At 40.0% G+C, this 14,173-nt stretch overlaps 1 protein-coding gene across 2 annotated transcripts in view; it reads right to left on the reverse strand.

The window, feature by feature from the left end:
* Nucleotides 1-3,465: 3,465 nt before the first annotated feature.
* Nucleotides 3,466-14,173, reverse strand: part of LOC140469203 (protein sel-1 homolog 3-like) — a 104,931-nt gene continuing 94,223 nt past the window's right edge. The window contains exon 24 of one of the 2 annotated variants that reach the window (XM_072565543.1): nucleotides 3,466-7,154. In XM_072565543.1, coding sequence (XP_072421644.1) covers nucleotides 7,009-7,154 — 146 coding nt within the window. In that variant the 3' untranslated portion in view covers nucleotides 3,466-7,008. The remainder of the gene's footprint in view (nucleotides 7,155-14,173) is intronic. The other variant, XM_072565612.1, reaches the window with a different exon arrangement.

A 14,173-nucleotide genomic window follows, 5' to 3' on the forward strand; every position in this document is an offset into this window, starting at 1 on the left:
TGTACCTAATTTTCTATTGTTTTGTAAATTTTTAACTACATTTAACATTTCATTTAGAAATATATATTACACACATTAAAAATGTGTTTATGATTTATTTTACAAGCTTGCTGAGGTCATATGTGTATACTGTATGTTGAAATATTGGCCTAAGTTCTGCAGTCAACATCTAAATAATGGTACTTGCTCACTTCAAATCTAGGGATCTCTGTGGCATGGATTTCCCTTTTTCCAATATCAGTTTAAATTTGGAAATAAGTCAAGGAGTTCTTTTGGTCTCAGTAGGAATCTCTAGCACCAATAATGTAATTAAGCAGAATTGAATCACATTGAGATACTCTCAAAGAACAAATACAAGTAAAACAAATGACAAAAGAAAACCCTTCACTATGAAAACTTATGAGACATTCCACATTTTTAAAACAGATTGGCGAAATCTGACAGTAAATGTAAACATTACTCTTTCAGGGCAGGCTGTTAACTGTGAGGAACATTATTTATGACGACTACATTATTTAATACTAAGTTATGCCTCATTCATACACTTCATTTAATATCTTCAAAGGTGTTTAAAGGTGAAACTGAGGGTAGAATTTGATTCTTTCCCCACAACCTATTCCTCCCTCATTTTGAGCAGGCTAAGGGGTACAGGTTACAGAATCGAGAAAGGCTGGGAATGGAATTAAGTCAGATAGAGCAGGTTCAGAACCTGCATAGTCATATGTTACTTCGGGAGGACCAGTAAAATGTTCTAGGTCTCCCTGAAGGCTTGGGTGGGCCATGTTACATTCAACTTTTGACCCACAGAGGACCAACCTTACTCTCCACGATGAACCTTTCTCTTCCTCCATTTGACAGAGATACCCGAACTGGCCCTGATGAGGCAAAAAAAGCTTAGCTGCACTGCACAACCTTCTCTGTCTTCAATGTTCTAACACCTGTTTCAGGACCAGCAAAGGCCATGTTTCCCAGTGGCACTGACAGGACTGACGAGCTATCATCTTTCTGATTTGTCCTTAACTCTTAGAGGTGTCATCTTTGTTCTCAAAGGCACATAAGCGGCAATGGCAGGCATTTAACTGCTAAATTTAGATTCAATCCCATTGTGCCTTCTGGGAATAGCTACAGCAGGGCTGCCTTTGCTTTCCAGCTGGCCAATAATGCCACCACTGCAGCCATTACATTCAGTCCAAAGAGTAGATATTTTGGGCTATATCTAATTGACAAGTCTGGAAGATCTCAATGGTGCATCTTCTGGACACAATCAGAGTTATAGAGATATACAGCACAGAAACAGTCCCTTCAGTCCAACTGATCCATGCCGACCAGATATCCTAAATTAATCTAGTCCCCTTTGCCAGCACTTGGCCCATATCCCTCTAAGCCCTTCCTATTCATATACCCATCCAGATGTCTTTTAAATGTTGTAACTGTACCAGCCTCCACTATTTCCTCTAGCAGCTCATTCCATACATTTATCACCTTTTGCGTGAAAAAATTGCCCCTTAGATCTTCTTTAAACCTTTCCCCTCTCACTCTAAACCTATGCCCTGTTATTCCAGACTCTCTCACCCTGGGGAAAAGACCTTGTCTATTTACTGCATCCATGCCCCTCATGATTTTATAAACCTCAATTAGGTCACCGTTCAGCCTCCGACACTGTAAGGAATAACAGCCCCAGCCTATTCAGCCTCTCCCAACAGCTCAAACTCTCCAACTCTGGCAACATCCCTGTAAATATATTCTGAACCCTTTCACGTTTCACAACATCCTAAAGGAAGGAAACCAGAATTACACACAATATTCCAAAAGTGGCCCAACCAATACTGACAGCAATTTGCAGATCTGGCTTCAACAAGTGGTTGTTTATTTCAGAGGAATATTGATGGTGTCTGCTGAAGTTCACAGTAATTACTACCTTGGAATTCTGTTCAATATGTACAGGGCAAAAATAAGTACTACAGATGCTGGAGATTAGAGTCAAGAGTATGGTGCTGGAAAAGCATAGCAGGTCAGGCAGCGTCCGAGAAGCAGAAGTCCTTCAACAGGAATGAGGCTGAATATGTGCACACTGTCCTCTTCAAGTCAGTTTTGCTCAAATAAAACAAGTGAATCAATTGAATGAGGGAGGCATCGACAGTCGCACAGTGGTACTGTCATTGCTCTAGTAATCCAGAACCCCAGGATAATATTCTAGGGACATGAGTTTGACTCCTATCATAGTAAGTGGTGAAATTTGATCCTGTAAAGTTTGGAATTCAAAGCTAGCCAATGGTGATCACCACTGATTGTTGTAAAAACCCATCTGGTTCACCAATACAAACAAATCTAATCTTACCTGGTCTATCCTCCATGTGACTCCAGACCCACAGAATTTGTTTTGATCTTAACTGTCCTCTGAAATGGCCTAGCAAGCCAAACTGTGACAAAATCTAAATAAAGGAATGAAACTGTATGGACCAAATGATCAAACTCAGCACCAGAAACAGCAAAACCAAGCCCTGGTGATCCTGCAAGATCCTCTTTACCAACAACTGGGGCCTAATGCCAAACCTGAGAGAGCTGACATGCAGAGGAGTCAAGAAACAGCTTGACACAGTCAGATGGAATCAAACATTACATACAATGTCCGAGATGACAGCACCTTCATTCCCCCAATGATCCTGTGATAGAGGAGGGGTTCCAAAAATAGGTGCATTTCACTTTTCTGAAAAAGGCCAAATTTGGATGTCTTGATTAGAACTATGGAGCTTCACATTTACACAAGAAAATACAAGCAGAGTGAAAATCTGATGGTGATTGCCACTCCTCAGAAGATTTGGTGAAAAAGAGTTAGACAAGTTCATCTCCCACTAACTTATAACCATTTATGTCTCACTAAGTTTTCTTTCCTATATACACAAACTGATACCTCACACAGGTATTATCTATTATCTATGTAGGTATTACATATGATGAAGACTGGAGCTCTCCAGTCTTGTACAAAAGGAACAATTATCAAGAATGAAGCATCTGTCATTCAAAATGAATTTATAATTATCCTATGGTTACCAGTGCCTTAAACTACACATAGTATTCTATTGTTTGATATTTTGTTTTTAAAATGTAACATTATATACACATGAAAGGAAAAAAAGTGGGATTGCTGATGCTGGGATCATTGATTAGGGGCTGTTCTACAAGTAAAATTTTATGATTTTGCAATTGTTTTTATGAAATTTATTGACGTATAAAGAAAAATTGGTAAAACCAACAATTATCACTCAGCACATGATACGTTTCTTGAATTGACTGTGTCAAGTTTTTATATATGTACATACAATCCATGTGATCCACAATCACTTTGGCTCTGTAAGGTCAACAATATGTAATGCTTACAAAGTTCAGAAGTGTCAAAATCAATGGGTAGCACCTCTATTGTAATTACAAGAGACACAAATTGTCAGGTGTTCATCAGGAAAATAAATTTAATACGAATTGCTGATTTACAAATACTCTTCAAGTTGGATAACAATCAGTTAAATGTATTACTCATTTTAAGCCAACACAACTACTAGAATCTTTGATATCGCTTTCCCTCAATTTACTTTGGCGGAATATTGTTTGTTATTTTTTAAAGGTTTCTCTCACGCATCACCAACAATTCTTTAACATACTATATCACAATGGTAAATCAAAATATATTACAGTGACTTAGATCTTGCATACCATCTGAAATACAATTTTAATAAAATGTTGAATTGCAGTGCAATGTAGCTAAATTATACATTCATCATCTGCCAATTAGTGCATTGATATAGTTCCTAAATTCTCTGATGCAAAATCAACTATTAATAGTTACAATATATCTTTTTAAATAAAAGGTCTTTGTTTGACAGAGAATTGTTAGTTTCCCTTTAGGTTTATAGATAGACAATTCTGATGATTGATAAGTTAAGTCAGAAACTGCTGTGTTACTTAGATATTTACACCAGAGAGGTCTTCTTAATGCTAAGTTATCTGACCAGTCAGAGTACTGGAATTTTGTCTTTATTTAATCTTAGATCAGGGAATTAAAAAAGAATCAAGATTCTTGCTCATGATTACTATGCAATGCCCTCTTCAGCAAACTCCCCAGATATGCATCTTTAGTGAATCATGAAGCATCCATGTGACCTGCTTTGGAAAGGTGTGCCATTTCATGAACATAGCTAAATCAGGCACCTGTGTTGGGATGCTTTAAACCATGCTTTAAATTGAAGCATTGTTGCACCCTTTATAAATCAAGGGCTCTCTGCCCCTTCCTGATGGTGACGTTTACCCCCTTTCCTCCCAATTGCCAGTCTTCTCCAATCCCCCCCTGATTGTTGACCTATTCCCTCCATCACAGTTAGGGCTTCTTTTTTTCTACCCTTATCATAGCATCTCTTTGCCCTCCTGGTCTTAGGCTCTCTCCCTCCTTCCAATTGCCAGGAGTGATGGCAGGAGTGATGGCGGCCTCCTGCTGCATGTCATCTCACCATGTAGGAAGCCAAGCCACATATGAATGGCTAAACAGGACATGGGTGAAATACAGAAGTTTGAGTTACATCCAAATAGAAAGGGGTGAAAATTGAGAATAAATTAATTTATTTGCTGGCACACTGAAGACTGTTTGGAATGATCGCAATAAAACATTAAATTGCATAAAATACATTTAGAAAATATTGCACAAACTTTACCACTGATTGGATTTCCATGGTGTGGGCTACAAGAGAAATTAATAACAATGACTGGAATTTCTTGACAAAACAGCATTTAATATGAAATTTATTTATGAAATTGCTATCAATTTTAGCTTGAGAAATGTTTGAAACCAACAGTTCCAGAAAAACAAAGTACCTCCATGTAAATAATAATCATCAACAAATAGAATAAAATCATACATGTAATATTTATTCAGATTTGTTTTGATTGCATCAATTAATGAGCTGTCCTTCAATTTGTTGTTGTATAAAATTAACGCATAAAATTATACTACCTAACTATCCTCAATTGCAAAACCATTATATCCCTGATTCTGCAACTAAGAATTCAAAGCCCCACATCTAATTTTCAGGAGTTTAAGTTTCAAACAGTCAAGAGGAAAGTGTTCAAAAATTGCTAACTCTTACTAAATAAAATAATAACCTAACAAATTATAGTGTCACTATTTGCTAAATGCGTGAGTGCCATCTGATGGCAAAACAGCAATCCTGCACCAACACTTTGCAGATACATCATTTAAAATTCCAAATGTTGCATGCTGTCATACAAAATGTTCCTGACGGCAATACAAGCTTGATAGTGGTATAATACACTATTTCTACATTAATCTTTGTCCTGGAAAAGCTGAAGTTGGCACATACACACACATGCAAAACTTCACTTAACAAGCTCTTAAAAACAAGCTCTCAAGAAGATAACTGAACTGTTGGTTTGTTGCCACATTAAAATGGTTTGAAGGTGTAAAAAGAGTACTTCACACTGCTGATTATCATTCTGATGAGAAAGGCTCTTGGTCAATCCCAGACTTGAAGGTCAAGGACTTCACTCAAACTTTCTTGTGTTAATTTGTGTCAATGTAAACCCAAGATCACGCATACTAAAATATAGAATGTGATGTTTGCAAATCTTAAATTATTTATATATGCTTTGCTCAGTCAAGTCAACTCCACTCACTTTCCTTACCTGCATTAACTCTTTTAGAGCCAGAAAGTTCACAACAAACTGATTGACAATCATATCCTGCATACATGAGAATCAGTATCATTTATAATTCAATATCATTTAGCTAGGTGTGGAGAATTGTTTCTACAACTCATAGCAGAGATCACAATATTCAACACAAGCATTATGCTTAATGAGTGAAATTAAAAGAAAAAATTAGTATGGAGCAGTTAGCTTTTTAAACAGGCAACATTAGATTCCTAACAAAGGTTGCCTCAAAGTAATTAATTCAAGAAGAAATAATTATAACTGGTCTTTGATTTAGATCACATTTACCATGTTCCTTATTCAGCCTAGAACTACTTAATCATTTACATTTACTGATCTGACCACATAATTTATTTCAAGTGGACAAGTAATCAAAAATTACACTAGCTGATGCAGTATACTATATACAATCTCATCTTCTGTTAATGAACTCAGCCATAGAGCTTTACAGGATGGAAATAAATTTTAAAAGGTTAATCCATATACAATCTATCTTCATATTAGTATCTAAATTGAAGAAAAGGAAACCAGAATTTCAGTCACAAATTGTTTAAGTAGCAATGCAGGGAAACACATCCATAACAATGCAAACAAGACACAAATGTAGGCTTGTAGAGTGTTGGCACTGAAAAGCAGATAAGTTCTGTTAAATCTATACAGAACATTAATTAGATAACACTTAGAAAACTGGGCATTGTTCTGGTAGACATTATAAAAAAGATGTAAGGAAAATTTATAAAGAATATCCCAGAACTGAGAGGTTGTAATTGTTGGGAAAGATGAGGTACATTGGGGCTCTTAAGGCTTGGGGTAACCTGGTAGAGTTTGGAATTAAGGAAGGGATTTAATGGGGATGATGCAGAGACTGTGTTTCCAACTGTGCAGGGATCCAAAAATTAGAGTCATAAATATAAGATAATCATCAATAAATCCAACAAATAATTCTAAAAAGCCTCTTTACCAAGAGAGTGAATAGAAACTAAAACATGCTACCAAATGGAGCAATTGAGGCAAATAGCAAAGATATATTTGGAGAATGCTGCATAATTATATGAGGGGAAAAGGGAGTAGAAAGCTATGCTTCCAGGCAGGTAAAAGAGGATGGACTGTAGATTGTATGAGGCGGAAATATTGATATCGACCAACTGGGCTAAATGGCCTGTTTCCTCACTACAGATATCATGTCACTCTGCAATATATAGAAATATTCCTAATAAGGAATGATGTAAGTAATTACACAGGAATTTTTTTTCAACATGAACAAATTAATCCGCCTTCGTTGCTGTTACTCTGTCAATCAGCCTCATTCGGATCACGATATTCTGGTGCAGTTAAAGGTAACGATGTTTCTTCTGATACAGTCTCATCTGACTGAATATTTTGACTCAAAGAATTCATAGCTGGAATATGTTCATTTGTACCCGTGGTGGAAACAATTTCTAAAAATATAGGGAACAACGTAGTTAATTTATATCCTGTCACAAATATATGCATTTATATAAGACAAAATATGATAAAATGTAGCAATCATTCATTACATGTTATCCAACAGCTTTAGAAAACAACCGAGCACTTTGCTTGAGAAACGGGGAAAATATGGTTAAAGATAGCATCCTCTGATCAATTCTGGCCCGTTGGCAGCTGCTTGCATTGGAGTCGAAATTTCAGAGCTTTGATTTAAAGCACAGCATCCAGCCACTCAAGGCTGCAGCGCCATTCAATAAAATCATTGCTGATTTGTATCTTGACTTCATTTACCTGGTTTTTGTGCATAATCTTCAATGCTCTAGCTTAGGAAAAAAAACAAAGTCAGATTCTTCTAACTTCTCTCCTGGGCACCTGATTTGTTCAGATCCTTTCTCCTTGTAACCTAACCCTTGGAACCCTGACAACATTCTGGTAAATCCAAACCATATACTTTCCAAGGCCAACATATACTTTCTAACATGTGGTGACCAGCCACGTTTGCGGGTGTCTAATAAATAGATGGGAAGGCTAGTTCCCCTCCAAGCTATTCACTATCCGGAACTGGAAGTATATTACCATCTCTAATTAGTCTAGAAAGAGGTCCTGAGTAGCTTAGCAGTTATTAAAAACAAAAGGTCTAGAACCTAGCAACCTAAGGGGTAACTTTTTCACGCAGAGGGTGGTGCGTGTACGGAAAAAGCTGTCAGAGGAAGTGCTGGAGGCTGGTATAATTGCAACATTTATAGACTCATTAAGTCAGGGCTGTACAGCATGGATACAGTGTCTTCGGTTCACTTGTCCATGCCAAATAGATATCATAAATTAATCTCATCCCATTTGCCAACATTTGGCCCACTTCCCACTCAACTCTTCCAGTTCATATACCCATCCAGATGCCTTTTAAATGCTGTAATTGTATCAGTCTCCACCACTTCCTCTGGCAGCTCATTCCAAAGACACACCACCTTCTGCATGAAAAGGTTGCACTTTAGGTCCTTTTTAAATCTGTTCCCACTCACCCCAAACTTATGCTCCCTTGTTTTGGACTCCCACGCACTGGGGAAAAGACCTTCGCTATTTACCCTATCCACGCCCCTCATGATTTTATAAACCTCTATAGTGTCACCCCTTAGCCTCCAACACTCCAGGGAAAATAGCTCCACCCTGTTCAATCTCTCACTATAACTCAAACCTTTCAAACCTAGCAACATCATTGTAAATCTTTTCTGAACCCTTTCAAGTTTTGCAACATCCTTCCTGTGACAGGGAGACCAGAAATGCGTGCAGTATTGCATGCAGTAGAAGAAAAGTGGTCGAATCAATGTCCCATATAGCCACAACATGACCGCCCAACTCATATACTCAATGCACTGACCAATAAAGGCAAGCATTCCAAAAGGAAGGGTTTAGAGGAATATGGGCCAAATTTAGGTTATCTGGTCGGCATGGATGGGTTGGACCAAGGAATACAAGTTAATTCGTAAGTCAGCATTATAATTGCATTGAGGGCAGAGAGAACAATGACTAGGGGGCTGCTGGGGAGGTAAGCAAACCATTTAAAATGCTGATATATTCAGGCGGTGGATTTTGGTAAGTTAAGGTAAGTTGGTAAAAAAAATTATCTTTCCTTTTTTGTAACTTTAGTCTCAACTCAGGTAAAGCTTAAGATTAAAAATGGCAGGAAATCTCAGAGCCGTGTTATGCTCACCTTGCTCAATGTGGGAGCTCAGGGACACAGCTAGTGTCTCTGGCTCCTTCACATGCAAGAAGTGTGTCCAGTTGCAGCTCTTGTTAGATGGCATGACGGCTCTGGAGCTGCAGATGGACTCACTTTGGAGCATACGTGATGCTGAATGCTGAGAGGGTTGTGAATAGTAGGTTTAGCAAATTGGTCACACCACAGATTAGGTTTGCTGAGTGAGAAAGACAGTGGGTGACCAAAAGGCAGAGAAAAAGCAGGAAGGCAGTGAAGGTGTCCCTTGTGGTTATCTCCCTCCAAAACAGGTATACCATTTTGGATACCACTGGGGGAGATGGCTCACAAGGGGAACACAGCAGTAGCCATGATCATGGCACTGTGGCTGGCTCTGCTTTACAGAAGGGCAGGAAAAAGAGTGAAAGGGCTATAGTTATAGGGGATTCAATTGTAAGGAGAATAGTAGGGCATTTCTATAGTTGAAAACAAGACTCCCGAATGGTATATTGTCTCCCAGGTGCACAAGTCAGGGATGTCTCGGAATGATTGCAGAAAATTCTCAAGGGGGAGGGTGAACAGCCAGCTGTCATGGTGCATGTAGGCACCAATGATATAGGTAGAAAATGGGATGATGTCCTACACGAAGAATTTAGGGAGTGAGGAACCAAGTTAAAAAGTAGGACCTCAAAGATTATAATCACAGGATTGCTATCAGTGCCATGTGCGAGTCAGAGTAGGAATGATAGAATATTCAGGATGAATGCATGACATGTGAGATGGTGCTGGAGGGAGGTGTTCAGATTTTTGGGACATTGGGACCGGTTCTGGGAGAGGTGAGATTATTACAAATTCAATGGCCTACACCTGGGCTGGACTGGAACCAATGTCCTTGTGAGTGCTTTTGCTAATGTTGTTGGGGAAGGTTTAAATTAATGTGGAAGGGGAATGGGAACCAAATGAGGAGGTCAGTGGACACAAAGGAGGTAGTAATTAAAGCCTGTAAGGAACTAGATAATGAAGTCAGTGACTAAGGGGAAGAGTAAGCAGGAAGAGGAGGATGAACGCTGAGGCACTGGTAGTCTAAGGTGCATTTGTTTTAATGCAAGAAGTATAGGAGCTAAGGCAGATGGACTTCGGGCTTGAATTTGTACCCGGGAGTATGATGTTATTACTCTTCCTGAGACTTGGTTAAGGGAAGGCCATGATTGGCAACTAAATGTCCCAGGATATAGATGCTTCAGGCACGATAGAGAGTAAGGTAAAAGTGGTGGAGGAGGTGCATTACTGGTCAAAGAAGATATCACAGCTGTTCTGAAGGAGGGCACTATGGAAGACTCAAGCGGTGAGGCAATATGGGCAGAGTTCAGAAATAGGAAGGGTGCGGTAACAATGTTGGGGCTGTACTACAGGCCTCCCAACAACAAACATGAGATAGAGGTACAAATACGTAGAGAGATCATAGAAAGATGTAGGAGCAAGAGTATGGTGGTGATAGGAGATTTTAATTTTCCCAACATTGACTGGGATTCACATAGTGTTAGAGGATTGGGTACAGCAGAATTTGTCAGGAGCATCCAGGAGGGCTTTCTACAGCAGTATGTAAGTAGTCTAACTTGTGAAGGGGCCATAAATGGACCTGGTTTTAGGAAATGAGCTGGCCAGGTGGTTGAAGTTTCAGTGGGGGATTACTTTGGGAGTAGTGATCACAATTCCATAAGTTTTAGGTTACACATGGATAAAGATGACAGTGGTCCTAAAGGAAGAGTGCTAAATTGGGGGAAGGCCAATGATACCAAACTTTGGCAAGAGCTGGAAAATTTAGATTGGGAGCAGCTGTTTGAAGGGAAATCCACATTCGATATGTGGGAGGCTTTTAAAGAGAGGTTGATTAGAGTTCAGGAGAGATATGTTCCTGTGAAAATGAGGGATAGAAATGGCAAGATTAGGGAACCATGGGAGATAGGTAAAATTATGAGACTAGCTAAGAGGAAAAAGGATGCGTTCATAAGGTCTAAGCCACTGAAGTCAGATGAAGATTTGGAAGAATATCGGGAATGTACGACCCATCTGAAATGAGGAATTAAGAAGGCTAAAAGAGGTCATGGGATATCCTTAGTAAGAAGGGTTACGGAAAATCCCAAAGCCTTTTATTCATATATAAGGACAAGAGAGTAACGAGGGAAAGGGTTGGCTCACTTAAGGACATAGGAGGAAAGATATGCATGGAGTCAGAGAAAATGGGTGAGATGCTTAATGAGTACTTTGCATCGGTATTCACTGAGGAGAGGGACATGGCAGATGTTGAGGTTAGGGATAGATTTTTGATTACTCTAGGTCAAGTTGGTATAAGGAGGGAGGAAGTGTTGTGTATTCTAAAAGGCATTAAGATGGACCAGACCCCAGGACCAGGTGGGATCTATCCCAGCTTACTGAGAGAAGCGAGAGTCATAAGGTCATAGAGATGTACAGCATGGAAACAGACCCTTTGTTCCAACTTGCCCATGCCAACCAGATATCCCAACCCAATCTAGTCCCAGCTGCCAACACCCAGCCCATATCCCTCCAAACCCTTCCTATTCATATACCCATCCAGATGCATTTTAAATGTTGCAATTGAACCAGCCTCCACCACTTCCTCTGGCAGCTCATTCCATACATGTACCATCCTCTGCATGAAAAAGTTGCCCCTTATGTATCTTTTATATTAGATTAGATTACTGACAGTGTGGAAACTGGCCCTTCAGCCCAACAAGTCCACACCGATCGGCCGAAGCGCAACCCACCCCATACCCCTAACCTAACACTACGGGCAATTTAGCATGGTCAATTCACCTGGCCCGCACAGCTTTGGACAGCTTTATCTTTCCTCTCTCACCCTAAACCTATGCCCTCTAGTTCTGGACTCCCCTACCACATGGAAAATACTTTGTCTATTTATCCTATCCATGCCCCTCATGATTTTATAAACCTCTATAAGGTCTCCCCTCAGCTTCCAACACTCCAGGGAAAAAGCCCTAGCCTATTCAACCTCTGCCTATAGCTCAAATCCTCCAACCCTGGCAACATCCTTGTAAATCTTTTCTGAACCCTTTCAAGTTTTACAACATCTTTCCAATAGGAAGGAGACCAGAATTACACATAATATTCCAACAGTGGCCTAACTAATGTCCTGTACAGCTGCAGCATGACCTCCCAACTGTATTGAATTCTCTGACCAATAAAGGAAAGCATACCAAACACCTTCTTCACTATCCCATCTGCGAATCCACTTTCAAGGAGCTATGAACCTGCACTCTAAGGTCTGTTTGTTCAGCAACACTCCCTGGGATCTTACCATTAAGTGTACAAGTCTGGCTAAGATTTGCTTTCCCAAAATGCAGCACCTCGCATTTTTCTAAATTAAACTCCATCTGCCACTTCTCAGACCATTGGCCCATCTGATCATGATTCTGTTGTAATCTGAGGTAACCTTCCTCGCTGTCCACTACACCTCCAATTTTGGTGTCATCTGCAAACTTACTAACTCTACCTCTTATGCTCACATTCAAATGATCCAAAACATATAAATGACAAAAAGTAGAGGACCCAGCACCGATCCCTTGTGGCACTCCATTGGTCACAGGCTTCCAGTCTGAAAAACAACCCTCCACCACCACCTCTGTCTTCTAGCTTTGCGCCAGTTCTGTATCCAAGTGACTACTTCTCTTTGTATTCCATGAGATCTAATCTTGCTAACCAGTCTTCCATGGGGAACCTTGTCGAACACCTTACTGAAGTCCATAAAGGTCACATCAACCGCTCTGCCCTCATCAATCCTCTTTGTTACTTCTTCAAGAAACTCAATCAAATTTGTGAGACATGATTTCCCATGCACAAAGCCACGGTGACTATCCCTAATCAGTCCTTGTCTTTCCAAATACATGTACATCCTGTCCCTCAGGATTCCCTCCAACAACTTGCCCACCATCGACATCAGGCTCACTGGTCTATAGTTCTCTGGCTTGTCCTTACCACCCTTCTTAAACTGTGGCACCACGTTAACCAACCTCCAGTCTTCCGGCACCTCACCTGTGACTATTGATGATACAAATACCTCAACAAGAGGCCCAGCAATCACTTCCCTAGTTTCCCACAGAGTTCTTGGGTAAACCTGATCAGGTCCTGGGGATTTATCCACTTTTACCCGTTTCAAGACACCCAGCACTTCCTTCTCTGTAATATGGACATTTTGCAAGATGTCACCATCTATTTCCTATATTCTATATCTTCCATGCCCTTTTCCACAGGAAACACTGATGCAAAATATTTGTTTAATATCTCGCCCATCTCCTGCGGCTCTACACAAAGGCTGCCTTGCTGACCTTTGAGGGGCCCTATTCTCTCCCTAGTTACCCTTTCATCCTTAATATATTAAGGAGAAACTCTTTGGATTCTCCTTAACTCTATTTGCCAAAGATATCTCACGTCCCCTTTTTGACCTCCTGATTTCCCTCTTAAGTATATTCCCTGCCTTTATACTCTTCTAAGGATTCACTTGATCTATCCTGTAGGAAAAAGCTGGGGCTGAAACAGATATCTTTGCAGCATTCATGAAAACAGGTGAAGTCCCAGAGGACTGAAGAATTGCTAATATTGTCCCCTTGTTAAAGAATGGTAGCAGGAATAAACCAGGTAATTACAGACCTGTGAGCCCGACGTCAGTGGTATGGAAGCTACTGGAGAAGATACTAAGGGATAGGATATATACCCATTTGGAAGAAAATGGGTGTATCAGTGATATGCAGCATGGTTTTGTGCAGGGCACGTCATGTCTTACAAACCTAATAGAATGCTTTGCAGAGATGACAAAGTTAATTGATGAGGGAAGGGATGTAGATGTCATATACATGGAATTTAGTAAGGAGTTTGATAACATTCCCCATGGTAGGCTGATGAAGGAGATGAGGTTACATGGTGTCCAGAGTGTTCTAGCTAGATGGATAGAGAACTAGTTGGGCAACAGGAGACAGAAAGTAGTAGACAAAGGGAGGTTTGGCCAGTGGTGTCCCACAGGGATCCATGCTGGGACCACTGCTGTGATATACATAAATGATTTGGAGGATGGTGTAGGTTGCCTCATTAGCAAGTTTGCAAATGACACTAAGATTGGTCGAGTGGCAGATAGTGAAGGGGACTGTCAGAGAATGTAGCAGAATATAGATAGATTGGAGAGTTGGGCAGAAAAATGGCAGATGGACTTCAAGCCGGACAAACGTGAGGTGATGCATTTTGGAAGATATAATTCCAGAGTGAACT

This window comes from Chiloscyllium punctatum, chromosome 1, assembly GCF_047496795.1.
Source record: "Chiloscyllium punctatum isolate Juve2018m chromosome 1, sChiPun1.3, whole genome shotgun sequence".
NCBI lineage: Eukaryota > Metazoa > Chordata > Chondrichthyes > Orectolobiformes > Hemiscylliidae > Chiloscyllium > Chiloscyllium punctatum.